The 18,916-nt window shown below is 50.0% G+C and overlaps 1 protein-coding gene and 1 long non-coding RNA gene across 2 annotated transcripts in view; one reads left to right on the top strand and one right to left on the bottom strand.

Moving 5' to 3' along the window:
- The window catches only part of LOC115298954, a 12,020-nt gene extending 8,830 nt beyond the window's left edge, over positions 1 to 3,190 (bottom strand). Inside the window, exon 1 of the long non-coding RNA XR_003911910.1 lies at positions 3,014 to 3,190. This is a non-coding gene — a long non-coding RNA (uncharacterized LOC115298954). The remainder of the gene's footprint in view (positions 1 to 3,013) is intronic.
- Positions 3,191 to 3,340: 150 nt separating this feature from the next.
- Positions 3,341 to 18,054, top strand: KIF22 (kinesin family member 22). The gene is made up of 14 exons (XM_029946146.1): positions 3,341 to 3,416; positions 9,664 to 9,859; positions 11,791 to 11,918; positions 12,009 to 12,163; positions 12,384 to 12,593; positions 12,674 to 12,904; positions 13,237 to 13,390; positions 13,506 to 13,641; positions 15,449 to 15,617; positions 16,103 to 16,271; positions 16,629 to 16,696; positions 17,420 to 17,632; positions 17,735 to 17,794; positions 17,923 to 18,054. Exons 1-14 carry the CDS (start codon positions 3,359 to 3,361, stop codon positions 17,968 to 17,970), a joined length of 1,995 nt encoding a protein of 664 aa, XP_029802006.1. The 5' UTR covers positions 3,341 to 3,358; the 3' UTR covers positions 17,971 to 18,054.
- The last annotated feature ends 862 nt before the right edge of the window (positions 18,055 to 18,916 follow it).

The following is an 18,916-nucleotide window of genomic DNA, read 5'->3' as shown; positions in this document are numbered from 1 at the left end:
AAGGTTATTTTATAGGTCACAGGAAGCCACTGAACCAAACTTTTGCCCAGGGGACAATATAAGGACTTATAAGAAAATCACTTTTTCTGGTATAATTGGGGAAAATGGATTGAAGGTGACGCAGGATGAGATCATAGTTAAGAGACTAGGTCTGGATCAGAAATGATGGATGTCTGAACAAAGGCAGTAATGTGAGGACAAAAGAGAGGGAGAGGAGACTCAGAAGAGCTTAATGAATGAGCGCATGAAGGTGAGTGAAAGAGAAGAGTGGAGAAGAACTACCCCATCTGGTATGGGCCACTGGGAAGAGTGAGATCCTCTCTAAGGTGAGGACTACAGAAGCAGAAATTAGCTTGTGGACCTGGTGCATTTTTAAAAAATGCTTATTTAATTTGAGAGGAAGGAAGAGAGAGAAAGAGAGCACACTAGTGGGGAAGAGGCAGAAAGAGAGAATCCTCAGCAGGCTCCACGCTACCAGTGCAGAGCCCAAGGCAAGGCTCGATCTCACAAACCTAAGCCGAAATCAAGAGTCGTATTCTTAACTGACTGAGCCACCCAGACACCCCAAGGACCTGCTGCATTTTGATGCCTGATGGAGACCCAACATTAAACAGAGGGGTATTTAGCAATAAAGGCTTTGATCCAGGTTTCAGGTACAGCCTAAATTCAGGAGTCATAAGCACAGAGACATTGGAGTTCCAGTGTTGGAAGTGGACGAAGTCACCTGGAAGAACTCTGGGCATATAAAATGAGAAGAAGGCTGGAGTCAGAGGACTGGAGGACACCAAAGGGAAACTGGTTAGTGAGAAAGAGACCGGAGGGGCCGGGAGCAAAGGAGACATGGAGTGATGCACTGAGAGGCAAGAGAGAAATTTCATGGAACGGTTACTGCCACTCAATCAAGAAAAAGACAGACCTCAGTTTCTTTGGCTTTGGCAATCACAAGGTCATGCATAATCCCCCCCCCAAAGCTCCAGTGGACCAGGTGAAGCTGGAACCAGGCTGCAGCTGGCCAAGGAATGAATGGGAAACGAGGAAATACAGGCAAGCAAGAGGGGACTATGCCGAGGAGCCTGGCTCCAGAAAGCCAGAAAATAGGCTGGTCAGGGTTATGGGGGATGTAAGCAAAATGAGCATGTTATATAATGAAGAAGGAGTCAGAGAGAGGAAGAGGCTGAGGACTCAGGAAAGAGGAGGTAACTGAAGGAACAAGGTTTCCCAGGAGATTGGGGAGGACGTGTTATATAGATGTTGGGGCAGGAACTTTAAGAAAGAAGAAAGCAGAGATGAGTGAAGGTACACAGGTTCGTTTGTAGAGGGAGGGGGTATGGAGTAAAATTTGAGGGAAGAAATACCCAACCTTGACTCGTTTGGTTACATAAGTAAAGTTACCTGCTGTTACTAGTCAGATTCTTCCAGAGGAAAAGCAGCAGGAGACATACGTACATATATACATAGATTTTTAAAAATATTTTATTAATTTAAATGCTTTATTTTCGAGTGACAGCATGCACAGGAGCATGGGTGGAGAAGGAGTAGAGTGATCGAGGGAGACAGAATCCAAAGCAGGCTCCAGCTTTCAGCACAGAACTTACTGGGGGCTAAACTTGTGAACTGGAAGGTCACGACCAGGGGCACCTGGTGGCTCTGTTGGTTAAGCGTCTAAGTGCTAACAGATTGGAACCTGGAGCCTGCTTCAGATTCTGTGTCTCCCTCTCTCTCGGCCCCTCCCCGGCTCATGCTCTGTCTCTCTCTGTCTCTCAAAAATAAATAAACGTTAAAAAAAATTTAAGAAAAAAAAAAAGGAAGGTCATGACCTAAGCTGAAGTCGGATGCTTAACCGACTGAGCCTCCCACGTGATCCTTTAAGATTTTATTTATTTATTTTTAATTTAATTATTAATGTTTACTGATTTTGAGAGAGAGAGAGAGAGCAAGCAGGGTAAGAGCAGAGAAAGAGGGAGGAGTGAGAGAATCCCAAGCAGGCTCCACGCTGTTAGCCCCATTCGAGGCTCAAACCGACTAAATGAGATCATGACCTGAGCTGAAATCAAGAGTTGCAAGCTTCACCGCCGGAGTGGAGACATGCAGGCACCCCTGTTTTAATTTCTAATACAGCAACTATGAAGGCACAATCCACATAAACAAAAGATCTCTGGGGCCTCAATTTTTAAAACGATTTTTAAATTATTTTTAAGTAATCGCTACACCCACCCTGCGGCTGACATTTACAACTCCGAGATCAAGCGTTGCAGGCTCTATACTTACAGAGACAGCCAGGAGTCCCTGAGGCCTCATTTTTGTAATGTAAAGAATTCCAAGGCCAAAAAAATTGAGAACCACTGGTCTAATATTTGTTTTGTTTAATAGGCTAGACATGTCTAAACCAGGGCCCTGTCAGGAGCTCAAAGATGGGACATTCATCCCTGGTTAAGCTTCCAGAAAGAACACGGACTTCACAGATGGCTGAATCCCTAGGACATTGGGTTGAACCCAACCTGAATGAAGTCGACAAGGTACAGACTGAACATGTCTTTAAGCCTCACTCCGATGTATTGAGTTACAAAGCAAGGAACATCAGAGCTGGTCTCCCCCGCGTAGATTTGACAAAAGAGAAGAACTTTCACCTGTATGATGATTTGGGCTCAGCAAGAGGGAAGTGCAACGTGACTGTCTACAATTCACACAGCGTGTTCTAGGCCTACAGAAGTGACCAGACGGTAAAGTACCGTCGACTGGCACTAAGTTCAAGTCCGAGAACCCACAATACGACCCCCGCCCCACAGGGTGCGAAACAAGCCAAGAAACCGCAGACAGTGAAACTGAATAACCCGTCTCCACGCACGTCTCCCTTTATCATATAATCATCTCTTCTCCCACTAAAACAGCGAAAATTGTACTCTATTCAGAAATTTGGGGGTAAATCGATTAAGTGCCTTCGATCACTGTCGACTTGATTCGTACCAAAATTCATGGTTGAAGGAGAAACAAGAGGCGAAAAGTCTGCACTTACGCAAATCTAGGCCTCAAAACCCGAAAGCCAGACGGTACAGAGAGTCCAGTGCCCAGCGGCGCACCGCAGCTCCTCCGACGGCCACCAACGCCCAAGCCTCAGGCGCGGAGTTCAAGCCAGAGCGCGCGCCCGGGTGCCTACAGCTCGGTAGCCATCCTGCGAGCATGCGTACTCCGCCGGTAGACCTTTTCTTGCAGGACCTGAGGCGAGCCCTAGGGGGCGGGATCGTTGCGAACCACCAGCAGGGGCTTCCGGCGGCGAGTAGCCGTGATTGGTAGAGACCAGTACAGGGGGCGGGGCACCGGGAAATTCGAATGGGAGAGGCGGGCCAACGGAGGGAGCGGAATGGACGCGGGGGGTACCGCGCAGCTGAGGCGACGCGAGATGGCGGCGGCGGTCTCAGGTACGCGAGCCTGGCCCGGCCGGGGTGCCGAAGTCTGGAGCCTGGTGGAGTAATGTGCCGGAGTCCGCGGTTCGGACGGTCCGGGTTCCGCGGGTTGTCTGGGAGAGGCCGAAATGGCGCAGGGGTGGGGAGGGGAAGATGGGAGTCCCGAGCTGGCCAGCCCATGTCGCTCTTTCCATCTCACTTGTTTCCAGCTCTCCGTGCGGGTCAGTTGACCGTGTTAAAACATCCGGTTCCGATACTGGAGTTTGCTTTGAGCCTAGCGCACTTTACCTCTGTGAGCTTCAGTTTCTTTGTAGATTGGGGACAGTGACCCCATCTCGGGAGACGACGTGAGTAAGCGAGCGAAGAGGAGCAGTCGCTGAGCGTAGGGACAAAACGAAAGGAGCTGGATGCACATTTTGCGGGGGAGGGTTCCGTGTATGACGTGCTGTTTGGGTGAGCTGAGATCCCTGGGAGATGCTGGAGGGCAGGCCGAGACGGCGGCTGCCTTTGAGTTGACAGCATAAGATGTGCCCATATCACAGATAAGAGAAATAAAGGATTGTTCCCTTCCGCTCTAGTCATGAAAGTCAGTGCTATTTTAAGGTTGGAAAGACTGTTGAGACATTATGAATCTTGTATGCGAATATTTGTTTACATAGGTCTCTGCGCCCTTCCTCTCCACTGAATTCTGGTCGTTGACTATGGATCATAGTAATTGATTTGAGTCCCCTGCGGCTTGTCAGGCCCCAGGGAGAAACAAAGATATCTAGCCGAATGTCAAACACATGTTGAGCTCTTGCTAGGTGCCAGGCACAGGCACAGGCACAAGCACTTGGTGGTGATGGATCATTTAGTTGCTACACAATACTGTGAGGTGGCTGGCCTTATTGTCCTGCCCTACAGGTGAGAAAACTGAGGCACAGATGGGTTAAGTAGCTTGCTCGAAGTTAACACAACTAGTAAATATTGGGGTCTGAATTTTCACTCAGGCAGCCCTACTCTAAAAGCCTCTGTTCTTAACCATTATGCCCAAGCACATGATATTCCTGCTTTTGGAGCACAGCCTCCCTCTTCTCACTTTTTGGACTCCCACTGTGTCCAGTACATAGTAGAGATGGTAAAAAGGCTTGAATGAATATTGACCCTTCCCCAGGTGAGCTTATAATCTGTTTCAGTAGCTAATCATGTAAATATATGCTATCATGAAAAGCAGTGAGCGCTGTCTATAGAGAGTGCAAAATCTGAAGTAAGTAAACCCTTTGGATATTCTGGGAGGACCTGATGAAGGAAGTGGTATTTGAAGTGGGTTTCAAAAGTTGGATAGGAGTTTGCCAGGCCTTTGCTGGATGAAAAGACCACCAAGTAATTTATTTATGCTGTTTAAAGAGGCCAGCAACGGTGTCTTTGGCTCAATTTCCTCATCAATAAGAGTTCAACCAAATGAAATTGGGGAATTGTGGGAGGGAGGAAAATAGAAGAAAGAAGTGCTAGCCTTGCCCAACGTTAAAGTTGCTTTTATGATGAAAGGGATAGACTCTTGTACTATAAGCAGTTGTATACATGTGCCTCTCCTTTCCTTCTCCATTGGACTGTGAGCTTTGGGACAGGAATGGCAGTGAGCCGCTTTTATGAAGAAAACAGGAACCAAAACTAGCCAATACTTCATGTTCATTCACCAAAACTTAATTTGTTCAGCAACAAATTGAGAAATACTCTGTGCCAGGCACTGGGGATATGAAGGTGATCAGAGTAAGACTTGTCACCGAGGTCACAGTTAGATGGAGCAGAAAGACAGACCTGCAGATACAGTGGAGTGTGATGAGTCCTTGGACGGAGGAGCCAGAGAGCCATGGATACAACTTAGTGGGGCAGTAGTTTTACAAAAGAAGGTTTTTTAAGAGGAAGTAAGGTGTATTTACCTCAGTCACATGGGGGAGTGGTAGTGAGAAAGAAGATGATCCAGGGAGAGAGGATAGAATGTGCAAGGGCCCAAAGGTATGGGAGAATGGGACATGTTGTAGGAACCTGAAGGAAGGTCATGTGGCTGAGAATTTAGGGTGCAAGGGAGGGAGGGAGGAAAGAAGGGTGGAAGCAGGAAGAGAGCGACTGGAGGCACGGAGACCAATGCGGGAGACTGTTGAGATAATGGCTGCCTTCGCAAAGATTGTGCAATGGGGATGGAGAGAAGTGGACTCCTCTAAAAAGGCAGAATTGACATGTTATTGAAGGCGCGAGGGAAGCTGGAGTTAAGGAAGACTCCTGTCTTTGGGGTTGGTTCCATTCATTTACATTAGAGAGCATAGGAGGACCAGGTGGCAAGGGAGAGATGGAGAAGGGTTCATTTAGGAAGGGTGGGGTGTGAAGTACCTTTGAACCATGTTAAAGTAGGGAGGGGTTGCACGGAATGCTACTGGCATGTGTGTTTAGTATATATGTACTAGACATCCTACAGTACACAGGACAACCCCACTACAAAGAATTATACAGCCCAAAATGTTACGGCCAAAGTTGAGTGACCTTGGGCTAGATAAAGGATAGAAGGAGCCTAGGACAAACATTTAAGATTGGCAGAAACTTAGAAGGAGTGAGCAGAGAGCTCAACTCTCTGGCATGAAAACTAGGGGAAAGTATATTTCTCAAAGGAAAGCAGATAGAGGGTGTCAGATCTTACTGGGGGGTCAAATAGGATGGGGACCGGGCATGTCCACTGCATGTAGCAAGCAGTAGGGAGGTCATTAGTGACGATGCTGAATGGTGAGGGCAGAAGTGAATTGCTCCCTGGAGGAGTGCTGATAGCAAGAGTAAATAAGGAAAAGACTGTGATAATAACAGTGGCTGACGTTTACTGAGCACCTGCTGCCACCCACTGTGCTAAACATTGTATGCACATTCTTTCTTTGACTTCTCACAATCTTATGGTGCTGTTACTTTATAAAGAAAAACTGAGGCTTGAAAAGGTGAAGACTTCACAAGCTCACACAACTGCTAGGTAGGTGGACCTTGTCTCTGACTCCAAGTCCCATGGGGATACAAAGATGAGGCACCAAGAAAGTCTAGAGATTCCTATAATGAACTTCAGAGTCAGACTTTCATTTGAAGCTCTGTCACTACATAGCTTGACCACAGGCAAATTAGCCAGCTCTTTTTTTTTTTAATTTTTTTAAATGTTTTATTTATTTTTGATACAGAGAGAGACAGAGTATGAGAGGGGGAGGGTCAGAGAGAGAGGGAGACACAGAACCGGAAGCAGGCTCCAGGCTCTGAGCTAGCTGTCAGCACAGAGCCTGACTCGGGGCTCGAACCCACGAACGTGAGATCTGACCTGAGCCAAAGCCAGAGGCTTAACCGACTGAGCCACCCAGTCGCCCCTAGCCAGCTCTTTATGCTATTTGGAAAATGAAAGGTGAGTATAAAATAGAACACTTATTAGGGCTTTTACCAATGTACCAAATGTGATTCTGAGCGCTTTCACATGAATTAACCTTATTTATTGCCTTAACAACCCAGCTAGTAGGTATTTACATTTATTCCCATTTTATAAGTGTGGAAACTGAGGCACAGGAATAGACCATTATGTAACCCTTTACTTGTAAGTGGCAGAGCTGGGATTTGAACCCAGGCCATCTTACGTTGAATAATGAACCTACTTCCTGTGTGATGGTTACTGTGTTGGTATTTTACATGTTACTTCTTTTAATTCATTAAGCCTCCCCAAGGCCCACCCCACCCCATTTTATAGACAAAGAAACCCAGAGCACCTGGATGTGAAGTCCCTCGCCCAAGGTCACAAGCTAACAAGTGTTAGAGCTAGAATTGGAATTCAGCTCTGTCTGACCCAAGTACATCACCACAGACTTCCCCTTCCCCTTAAACCTCCTTAAATGTGTCTGTATCTGCCAACTTTCTCTGTTCTCCCCCAAACCCTGGGAAAGATAGTCAAGGAGAGGCCCCTGCACGCATTTCTGACAAGTCAGTGAACCTCTCTGCACCTCAGTTTTCTCATCTGCGTGGGTGCATCTGCAGGTTTCTCTTGACTTGCTGCGGACTTTCAGGATTCCGGAGGATCAAGGGGAAACTAGATGCCCAAGTGCCTGTAAACCACAGAGTGAGAAGTACTATCACTGGCTTCATTTGTCCGATGAGGGAGCAGAAGCCCAGGTTTTGTAGGCCATCGCTTATGGGCATGGCTTATGTGTAAGAGGCTCAGCAGAGGTAGTCTGTCCACCTTTGCATCTTGCTCTTGCTGTGTTGATCACACGTACCAGCTTCTTGCCTTCTCTGAGGCCTGTGGCCCTGACAACAAGCTGCTACCACAACAAAAGGGAGAGAGTCAGAGATGCCAAGAACGTTCCCAATAATAGGCACTATGGTGTCCTCCCTGAAAGCAGATTTTTGGAGGTGAAGAGATCTAGGTTAGAATTCTGCTGTTAGCTGTGAGGTACCGTGTGGTATCCTCCAACATATAAAATAGAGAAATGCCCTACTCATATTTTTCAGCCCATTCAATCCTCACGAATATAAGGAGGCTCTTTGTTGTTAAATTTTTAATTTTTTTTTTTTTAGTCTCTACCCACACCCAGTGTGGGGTGCGAACTTACCACCCCAGGATCAAGAGTTGCTTGTTCTACTGACTGAGCCAGCCAGACACCCCACACAGGCTTTTCTTTTCTTTTCTTTTCAAGTAGGCTTCATGCCCAGCACGGAGCCCATCATGGGGCTTGAATTTATGACGCTGAGATCAGGGCCTGAGCTGAGATCAAGAGTTGGATGACGACGAGCCACCCAGGCGCCCCCCTCAAAAACAGGCTGTTTTAACAAGAGTTTTATCTGTGTTTTCTGATAAAAATATTTATAATCTTTTTTTTAATGACTTAAATTTAATTTATTGGAAGCAACCTAAACATTTAGGGAGCTTACAACAGAGAAGGACTGCATGTTAATGCCTTTTGCAAACTGAGCTGGAGCAGAAAGGGACTGGGCTGCCTCTCAACCATATCCCTTCCAAACAAAGGTGTTTGTCCACAGTGTTATTTATTTATTTAATGCAAACATTAGAGCATCTCAGAACTGAGTAACAAAAGAAACTCACATAATTCCCAACAGGAGAAAACCATCATTAATAGTTTTGTGTATGCAACACACACGTACAGGTAAGTGGATGTGGTAAACCTCAGGTAAGAAAAGGAAGCACAGAAGAGTCAGGCAGTTCATTGGTTTTGGGAGGGGGGCAAATGTCAACTCTTTTAATCCTCACAGCAACCCTGTAAGTTGGTGGTCTACACCTTGCCAGTCCAAAGCATGTCCTACCACCAGCCGTCCACATCATCTGGCAGTTTGTTAGAAATCAGGCATCCTTCCAGGGACTGAAGTGAAGTCTGCATTGTAACAAGAGCTTCCAGGTTATTTGTGTAAACATGACAGTCTACTCCCCACTGGATTTATTTGTAGAGCAAGGAGGGAACTGGGGCCAAGTTTGGGGTCACCTACAGTACAGTCAGGGTGGAGTTTCCCTGAAATGAGCTGTGGCCCCTGGCCCTCCCATGGTGTCCCCACCACCTTAGCTTCCAGTCCATCTTCCCTGACGCTCTGTCAAGGTTATGTGGGTCTCAGTCTACTTAAGATGCTGGGGTTTTGTTTTGTTTTCAGGCTCTGCTTATTCTTCTTTTGAGGCACAAAAAGACAAAATATAGGCTATAAAACAAGGTGCGATGGTCATGAGGCCCCAGGTGTAAAATCCTGAGGTGCTCAGAAAAGCTGCTGCATCCCCATAAACCTTTTCATTGGTAAACGGCATTAAGAGAACCTACCTCAGGGACACTGTGAGGATTAAAGTGTGCCGGGCATGTAGACAGTGCCTAATAAATGCTAATGTTTGCTAAGTATGTGATAGTGGTTTGCAATCTCTGACCTGTATGTAATCTCTCTCTTCCAACCGCCCCCCTCACCGTACTCCTCCAGGGATCATGTATCTGATTCTTCTTTGTCTTCCATCCTGCTTCCCTGCTCATCCTCGCTAAGGGAACACAGAGGCCCAGACCTGCCTCACCAGTTCTCCAGGGGCTCATGCTTTCACACCACCATGCTTTTGCATACGCCATTCTTTCTGCCTGGAATGCTGGGCAAGCCGCTATTTGTCCATCAGAGCTCAGCCACATCAAGTATCTCTTCCCGTGAGACTCGTTACCTCTCAGCAAAGCTGGCCCTTGCAGCTTCCTGGGTACGCCCGTATTTCGTGCCTGAAAACTTCCCTTCTCTCCTCTAGGAGCTGGTCGCTGTCGGCTAAGCAAGGTGGGGGCCAGCCGGCGCCCACCTCCAGCCCGAGTAAGGGTGGCTGTGAGGCTGCGACCATTTGTGGATGGGACAGCTGGAGCAGATGATCCCCCTTGTGTGCGGGGCCTGGACAGCTGTTCACTAGAGATTGCCAACTGGAGGAACCACCAGGAGACTCTCAAATACCAGTAAGGTTCAGGACATTCTTCCCTCCTGTCCCTCTCTTCTCTCCTAGCTCACATTATCACTTGCACAGACAGCTTCTCAGATGTGCCTTTTTAGGATCCTTCCACCTTCCTTAACACGGTTTCATTTGGTGTTTCAGAAATGTTCATGGGTGCCCACTTGTGACCAGTCTTCTGTAGGATACTTGGGGAACGATTGGAGGCTGAACCAGACTTCCATTACTGTTCACAATCTCATGGGGGAAACGGGCACAAAGTGGGGAAGGAGTAGCAAATGTGACCGGGGGAACCCCAGCCAGAATCGGGGAGGTGTGGGTAGGGTGGGAGGAACATAGACCAGCCAGCTGGCCTAGGCTGCAGCTGAGTGGGTGAGACAGAAGACCATCCAGATTTGGGGACAGAACTCACAAGGGAAGCTACTTTAAAATCCCACTCGAGGAGTTCCTGGGTGTCTCAGTAGGTTGAGCATCTGACTTCAGCTCAGGTCATGATCTCCCCATTCGTGAGTTTGAGCCCTGCATCGGGTTCTGTGCTTAGAGCTCAGCCTGGAGCCTGCTTCAGATTCTGTGTCTCCCTCTCTCTGTGTCTCCCTCTCTCTCTCTCAAAAATAAACATTAAAATTTTTAAAAACAAAAGCCCCACTGGAGGTAGAAAGTTGAGGCTCTTTGGCCTGTCATTCTATGCCAGGAGGTGGCAAACTATGGCCTGCAGGTCAGATCTGACCAGGAGTCTTTTTTTTTCTTTATAGTAAAAGGTTTATTGGAACAGAACCACACTTGTTTATTTGCATATTGTCTATGGCTGCTTTGACTATAACGACACAGGTGAATAGCTACAAAAGGAATCATAAAGCTCACGGAGCCTAAAATATATATTATCCGGCTCTTTACAGAAGAAGTTTGACAACCTCATTCTAGGCCCTTGGCAATTTGACTTGTTTCATTCCAGCCTCATTCCCCCCAGCACAGGCTACACTCCACTTAAAACACTAATCTCTGCTGTGGCCTCAGCCACAGCTTCTCTACCAGAGTTTAGAGAGTAGACTGCAGGTGAGTGGAGTCTCTTCTGGTCAGAAGCAGCATCCTCGGCTCCATTACGATTTACAATTCCTGCTTCCTAGATCTCCTGTGTTGGGGAAAAGATCAGGAAGCCCTGCCCTTTCACACCATGCCTTTTAAAGTTTTATTAATGTTTGTTTATTTTGATAGAATGCAAGTGTGGAAGGGTCAGAGAGAGGAGAGACAGAGAATCCCAAGCAGGCTCCCTCGCTGTCAGTGAGATCTGAATTGTGAAGATCACAGCCTAAGCCGAAATCAAGAGTCGGACACTGGGGCGTCTGGATGGCTCAGTCGGTTGGGTGTCCAACTTTGGCTCAGGTCAGGGTTTGGGCCCTGCATCGGCCTCTGCACTGACAGCTCAGAGCCTAGAGCCTGCTTCAGATTCTCTCTCTCTCTCTGTCTCTGGTCTCTCTCTGCCACCTACCCCACTCACACTCTGTCTCTCTCTGTCTCTCAAAAAAAAAAAATTTTGTTTAAGTCGGGCACTTAACTTAGCCACCCAGACACCTCTGTATGCTATTTTTGATATGTGGAATATCTTTCTCTTTTCTCTCTAGCAAAATCCTCTTTGCTTAAGCAGAATCACTTACTCTTTCTAGTATGTCCTCTTCTTCGTTTCCTGAGTCACGACAAAGTATGTGTATCTTTCTATTCCACCGGACTACAGAACTCCCAAGATCAGGGCATCAGATTCATCTTTGTATTTCTAACACCGGTACAGGGCCAGGAACAAGCCAGGTGTTCAGTGGGTGCTTTCTAAGGTCTTTATGCAAGAAAAGGGAGAGAGACTCTTCTAAATCCGTGGCTAGTATTACCCTCTAAGTCTGGATGCGAATGGAACCCTCCGCTGACTCCCTCTATTTCTCCTGCCTGCAGGTTTGACGCCTTCTATGGAGAGAGGAGCTCGCAGCAGGACATCTATGGGGGATCAGTGCAGCCCATCCTGAGGCACTTGCTGGAAGGGCAGAATGCCAGTGTGCTTGCCTATGGGCCCACAGGAGCAGGTGAGGGAGCCAGATAGGGAACAGCCATGGGTCAGAAAGGGCTTCAGAGTGGGGAAGAAGATCTCACAGCAATCTCCACTCTGTCCCCAGGGAAGACGCACACAATGCTGGGCAGCCCAGAGCAACCTGGAGTGATTCCCCGGGCTCTCGTGGACCTCCTGCAGCTCACAAGAGAGGAGGGCGGCGAGGGCCGGCCATGGGCTCTCTCTGTCATGATGTCCTACTTAGAGATCTACCAGGAAAAGGTGAGCACCCCCCCAACTGTGATTGGGGAGGAAAGAGACAAAAATCAAACGTTCTTAAGCATGAAGCTCTACTCCAGCAAGGAGGCAAGACCTAGAAGAACAGAGGTTGAGGTCGCAGATGGTACAGCTCTGACAGCCCAGGAGAAAAAAGGAGACTGATGCCCAGGTAGTGAGCAGCCTGTGTGTGCAGAACTGGCCCTACCTCTTACACTTCCAACAGGTATTAGACCTCTTGAACTCTGCATCAGGAGACCTGGTGATCCGAGAAGATGGTCGAGGGAACATCCTGATTCCAGGCCTCACGCAGAAGCCCATCACTAGCTTTGCTGATTTTGAGCGGCACTTCCTGCCAGCCAGTAGAAACCGGACTGTAGGAGCCACCCGGCTCAACCAGCGCTCCTCCCGCAGTCACGCTGTGCTCCTGGTTAAGGTGAGGCCTGTTGACAGGGTGAGGACCCGGGAAGCCCCTAGAACCTGAACTAAGTTGGGAGCCCTTGCTCTTAACCCCAGGTGGATCAGCGGGAACGTCTGGCCCCGTTCCGCCAGCGGGAGGGTAAGCTCTACCTGATTGACTTGGCTGGCTCAGAGGACAACCGGCGTACGGGTAACAAGGGTCTGCGGTTGAAGGAAAGCGGAGCTATCAACTCCTCCCTCTTTGTACTGGGCAAGGTGGTGGATGCACTGAACCAGGGCCTCCCTCGTGTGCCTTACCGAGACAGCAAGCTCACTCGCCTGTTGCAGGTTAGGCCACCCACTCAGGGTGAAAGGGGGCTGGAGAAGGAGGTTCTCAGGTGTGCTGGGAAGGGGGGAACAGCAGTGAAGGAATGAAAACGTTGGGGGGGTGGGTGCCTGGGTGGCTCAGTTGGTTGAGCCTCCAACTCTTGATCTCACAGTACCTGGGATTGAGCCCCGCTGACAACAGCAGAGCCTGCTTGGGATTCTCTCCGTCTCTCTCTGCCCTGCCCTGCTTGCACTCTCTTTCTCTCAAAATAAATAAACATTAAAAAAAAAAAAAAGGGAATGCAAATGTGTTGCTCCTGATCCACCTATCCTGCCCAATCCCCATCCCTCAGGATTCTCTGGGTGGCTCGGCCCACAGCATCCTCATTGCCAACATTGCCCCCGAGAGACGCTTCTATCTAGATACAGTCTCTGCGCTCAACTTCGCTGCCAGGTCCAAGGAGGTGATCAACCGGCCTTTTACCAATGAGAGTCTGCAGCTTCGAGGTGAGGACTGGGGTTGGCAAGAGTGGAAAAGCCAGATCTGGACAGCTGAGGAGTTTGCTGACTCTGCCAAGCATCAGCATAAAGGCTGACCCTCCCTGTCCCCCATCTTTCCTAGTCTTGGCACCCGTCAAACCATCTCAGAAAGAACTGCTAGGCCCATCAGAGGCAAAGAGAGCCCGAGGCCCGGAGGAAGAGGAGATTGGGAGTCCTGAGCCCACAGCAGCTCCAGCCTCTGCCTCTCAGAAACTCAGGTGAGCAAAGTGGGAGGGGCCTTGGGTATATTCCCTCTTCTCTTGGGTCTGGGTTGGGTGCAGGGCAGTACTGGGTTCTGCCTGTGAACTTGCTCCTCATTGTATTCACCCCAAATCCTACTCTACTGAATTCACTGAAGTGCTAAGATCAATCTCTGTCCTTGGCGCTGCTGCCAGGGGCCTGAAGGAAGGCTCCTTGAGTTCCTAGCCCCTTTTTTTCCATTTTCCAACTCCTTTAGGCAGTCAGCAAAACCTCACATGTGGGGGCAGCTACTTCTGGTTCTAGGAGTAATCTGGATCCGGTCTTTCAGGTCTAGAGGATAAGCACAAAGCAGAGAGACAAGGAAGAGATGAAGAGCCATGTCTCCCTCAGACCTCTCAGTCTCTGCGTTAGATCTAGGCCAGTGCCTCCAGGACTCTACAAGGAGCCAGTTGCTATCTAACTTTGCTTCTAACCTCAGTCCAGAGTCGCTGCGTCCCTGCTGTGTGTGGCCAGTCTCCCTGGTTCTGATGGCCCCACCTCATGGCCTATTCTGCACAAATCCTTAGGTCACTGCTGTTTAGTGGTCTTGCCTGGCTTTCTGTGGCTGGCCACCTGGTCCCCCCAATAATTCTAGGGAGCCAGTTACAGATTTACCTTTGCCCGGTTTCTACCCAACCCCAAGTAAAGATTCTCTAAACTGTAAGTCTGCAGACTCGTGAACGGGGGTGACCTGAGGAGGCCAAGGATTAGTACATACCCTCCCTGGGGAGGCTACTGTAGTTGAGGGGGGATGGCATATGGAACAGGGTGTTTGCTTGCTGCAAGCCCCATCTCAATTTTGTGTTTCTCGAGCTATTTGTCAGCAGTCCCCTGTCCTATGTGCACAAATTCAGAGAAACATACGCCCCTGCACATGTGAATGGGCAAAGCCTCTGCCAGATAGGCACCCTGGGTAAGCTCAGAGATGGGGCGCATCACCTAGTCAGACCTTGACCTCAGAGTCTAAAGGAAAGAAGGCTAGAACATCAGCATATGAGGGAGGGTAGGTAGTACAGGGTGCAGTAAGGAAGGAGGAGCTGCTGCCGTGAGCGCCAGGAAGAAAGAAAGGACTTCTAGTACTTGCCCGTGTTTTCTGATCCTGTTCTTCCTAGGCTCTTGCACATAAAGAACAGGGCAGTCCCTGTCCTTGAGGAGCTAGTTCACAGGATAGGAAAGAAGATACTGTCAGGCTGGGTTTTATGGGAAAGGTGGTATCAAACTGACTTTTGAATGATAATTGTGAGGGAAAAAATTCCAGACAGAAGGAAAAAATGTGTTAGGCATTATCATGCTCGGATTAAGTCAGGACTCAGCTCCATTATGCCTTTCCTGCTGCCCATGGGAACAAGACTTGGCATTTGAGGTCTGCAGTGGCTTTCAAAGCCCTGCATGAAGATGACTTCCTCTGTGAATCTTTCCCCAGCTGCTGCTCCAAATAAACCGGCACACAGCTCTTGCTGTCACCTTATCACAGTCTCTTCTTTCCCATTAGACTGTGAGTGCCTTTATGGCAGGGCAGTGTCTTAGAGCCTGAACACTTAACTCCGGTGTTCATTAAGTACTTGTTCTCTTCGGATCTCCTGAGAAGTTACCTAGGCAAATCCCCATTCACCTGATGAAGACCCTGCACCTAGAGAGTCTGGATGACTTGCTCAGTGGTACCCAACAACTTAACAGCAGGATCTGGAACCACAGAATACACCAATTTAAGGCATAACGAAGGGAACCCTGCTGCTGTGGAGAGGGCGAGAAGAGGTAGGTACGGAGTGACCTTTGTCTGCTCAGTCCCCTACAGAAGCTAAGTAGCATGGACCCAGCTGTGCTGGAGCGCCTCCTCAGCTTGGACCGTCTGTTGGGCTCCCAGGGGAGCCAAGGAACCCATGGGCTGAACACCCCTAGGCGAGAGCAGATGGTGCTCATGAAGACCATGGAAGAGAAGGATTTGGAGATTGAGGTAAGTGTTGGGGAACTGGGGGCTGGGATTCCTATTGGCCTTGAGAAGCAATCTGAGGAGCTTTAAATAGGGAAGGACACTGAAAGGCTGGGCCAGCATCCGGGTTTTACCTAACAGGGAATCCCTGTTCTTCAGCTTCTGCTTGCATGTCCTTAACATGGCTGGACTTTGAAAATAATTATCAGCTATGAGGAGGTGAAGGGGGTGGAAATCCGGGTAAAAGGAACAAGTGTAAGATCTTGTCATTCCTAACACCAGCTTAAATGAAGTTTCGCCAGGGGGCCCGTTCCACTTCTGAGCATCCCTGAGCATTAGAAAGCCCTTCATGATAGTGGGCTCCAGTTGTGTCCCGGTAGCTTCTCTCCTTGGTCCTTGCCCTGCTGGCTACGGCCTCAGAGCCCTGTACTCACTTTCCTAATCCACCACCTTTCAAGCTGCCCGAAAGTTGGTTCTAGGTCATGTGTCCTCTTGATCCTTTCCAATAGAGGCTTAAGATGAAGCAAAAAGAACTGGAAGCCAAGGTTTTGGCCCAGAAGGCTGTGGACCCAAAAGATAAAGAAAACGCCTCTCCTGCAGTGCTCCGACCGCTTGCACGCCGCACAGTCACAGTAGCTAAGCCCCTCAAAAAGGCTGTGGTGATGCCCCTACAACTGAGTAAGTTTGGCTGTGGGGACCAGGAGGGCCAGGTAACAGAGCGTGCAAAGGGAAGAGGTGTTTGAAGCTTTCATCGTGTCATTTGTGTGCTCCCCACTACGGTGCAACCCCAGGAAGGGGTGAGGACAGTCTGAACAGAGCTTGGGTGTTCTGTTCTCAGGCATTTAGTATGTTACCACGCACTAACAATAGACTACTTTCTAATACAAGAAAGGTCACATGGAAACAACAGAAGAGGTTAACTTGGGATGGAGGGGAACGACCCAGGGAATCAGAAATGGGAGGACCAAGTGGCCACCAGGGAGGGTGAGAAGTAGTAGCCTCTGCCGTGACTCTGGTTCACAATCTTGCCTTCAGTTCAGGAGCAGGCAGCATCCCCAAACGCTGAGATCCATATCCTGAAGAAGAAAGGCCGGAAGAGAAAGGTGAGAGCAGCTGGAGGCTTAAGCTACACGTAGAGCGGGGAAAAGGTGGGTAGTAAGCTCTGGTGGAAAGAGCACTGGCCAAGGAGTCAAAACAATATCAGGAATTTACAAGTTATTTACCCTCTGAATATGGAGATACTTCACAGGGCACTGAGGACGGAATACAGTTGGTACCTAGTGGAGAGGGTGTCCAACACCCGTTACGTCCCTTTCTTCCTGATGGCTCTCCCCCTCAGTCAGTAGCTACTTGCTAGGTACATTGTGTAGCCTGAGTCCCACTCTCTACAAACTTAAGAGCCCACTTAGGGAACTATGACCTTAGCATTCAGAAAATGAAACAACACTGGAAGAATTACCCCAAAACTTGAGATGACACGTTGGGGGCATGGGTTTCATTTACTGAGTACCTTCTGTGTTCTTTCCTAGGAGTGAAAGAGCTTATTTTTGTAGATGAGGCAGATTTAAGAGCTTACTCTATGCCTTCCATTCATTAACTCATTTATCTTTACAGCAACAGTCACCACTCTTTCACAAGTCAGATAAAATGAGAATCAGCCCAGAGGGTGACCGGATTGAAGGGTTTTTGGACAGACACTGGAGGGAAAGAGACTAGGGAGGTAGCTGCTGTTAGGCTCCTATCCTTGGCAGAGGAGTCTAAAGCAGTTTGCTGCCACGGGCTGAATAGCAAACTCTGTTTGTCACTCACCTCCCCCTGCCTCATAGCTGGGGTCCCTGGATGCCTCAGAGCCAGAGGAGAAGGCTGAGGACTGCTGGGAGCTACAGATCAACCCAGAGCTACTGGCCCATGGGCGCCAAAAAATACTAGATTTGCTGAACGAAGGCTCAGCCCGGGATCTGCGCAGCCTGCAGCGCATTGGCCAAAAGAAGGCCCAGCTCATCGTGGGCTGGAGGGAGCTCCACGGCCCCTTCAGCCAGGTAATGGCCTCGCGACCACGGGCTGGGATGGCGGTCTGGGGCTGCAGAGGGGAAGCGCGGCAACCCTCCCTCGGCCCCTTCCCATCGCTGCCGTCCTGCCAGGTGGAGGACCTGGAACGCGTGGAGGGCATATCCGGGAAACAGATGGAGTCATTCCTGAAGGTGAGCCCACAGCCTGGACCCTCCTCTCCCTGGCCTGTGCCCCGCCCCCAGCCTGGCCCCCTCCTCTCCCTGGCCTGTGCCCAGCCCCCAGCTCTAACGCTGCCCTCCCCTTCCCTCCTGTGTTGCAGGCGAACATCTTGGGTCTTGCCGCGCGTCATCACTGCGACCCCTCCTGACTGCAGGCTCCTTTTCTCATTTTGCCTCTTTTTTTTAATTCTCATATAACTGCGAGTCGTGTAAATACAATTCTTATTCTGGTGCTTCAGTCTGATTCTTGGGACTACAGGGGTGGGGCCAGGGGTATAATTGCCCTTGGGATGGGCCACAAGCTCCGCTGCTTAACTTCTTTGGGCGCCATCTTTGGGAAGACCAGACAGGAAAGAAGCGGGGCAGCATTGTAAATAAACCGCTGGAATGGAGAGAGGGGAAGGACGGTGGCCGAAAGGAAACAAAAATCTAGCGCTAAAGCCCCAGAACGACGACCGTTAGGCGGGCGCGCGCTTCCAGTTTAGCCCCGCCCCATCCGTACCCCCGGCGCGCGCTCCCCTGTTCTCCCGCTCAGCAACGACAGCGGTTTTATGCGCGTGCGCGCGAAATAACGGCCGCTGGCGGAGAGAGAAGGGGGGTGGAATCTTTGAAGGGGGGGGAGAGAGAGAAGCCGCCCTGTCTCCCGCGCGCCCACCACCTGCGCCATCGTCAGCCAATCAGCGGCCGTCTCAGGGGTCTCGCGCTTGGGGCGACTCGGGCTGCTGGGTGGCTCCCCCGTCCCTCCTCCCGCCAAGAGTCCCCTCTCGTACCTCCCCCCTCCCGCTGGCCTCGCGCGCGCTCGCGCTCGCGCCCGCTCCAGCCTCTTGTGTGTCCTCGCGCCCCCCGCCCGCCCTCCCCGCGCGCAGTGTGCTCCGCTCCCCCCACCCTCCTCCTCCTTCCCCCCTCCCGCCCGCCCCGCGCGCCTCCTCCCTGGGTTCCCCCTCCCCCACCGCCGCCTCCTCCTCCTCCCGCCCCAGGGTGAGCTCGAGCCACCTCCCTCCCTCCCTCCGCCATGGATCCCGGCAACTGGAGCAGCTTCATCTTCCAGGTAACAACCCCCTCCCCCGCCCCCCCACCCCCCCTTCCCACACCCCC

Source organism: Suricata suricatta, chromosome 8, assembly GCF_006229205.1.
Source record: "Suricata suricatta isolate VVHF042 chromosome 8, meerkat_22Aug2017_6uvM2_HiC, whole genome shotgun sequence".
In the NCBI taxonomy this organism is placed as follows: Eukaryota; Metazoa; Chordata; class Mammalia; order Carnivora; family Herpestidae; genus Suricata; species Suricata suricatta.
This window is presented reverse-complemented; position numbering and strand designations above follow the sequence as displayed.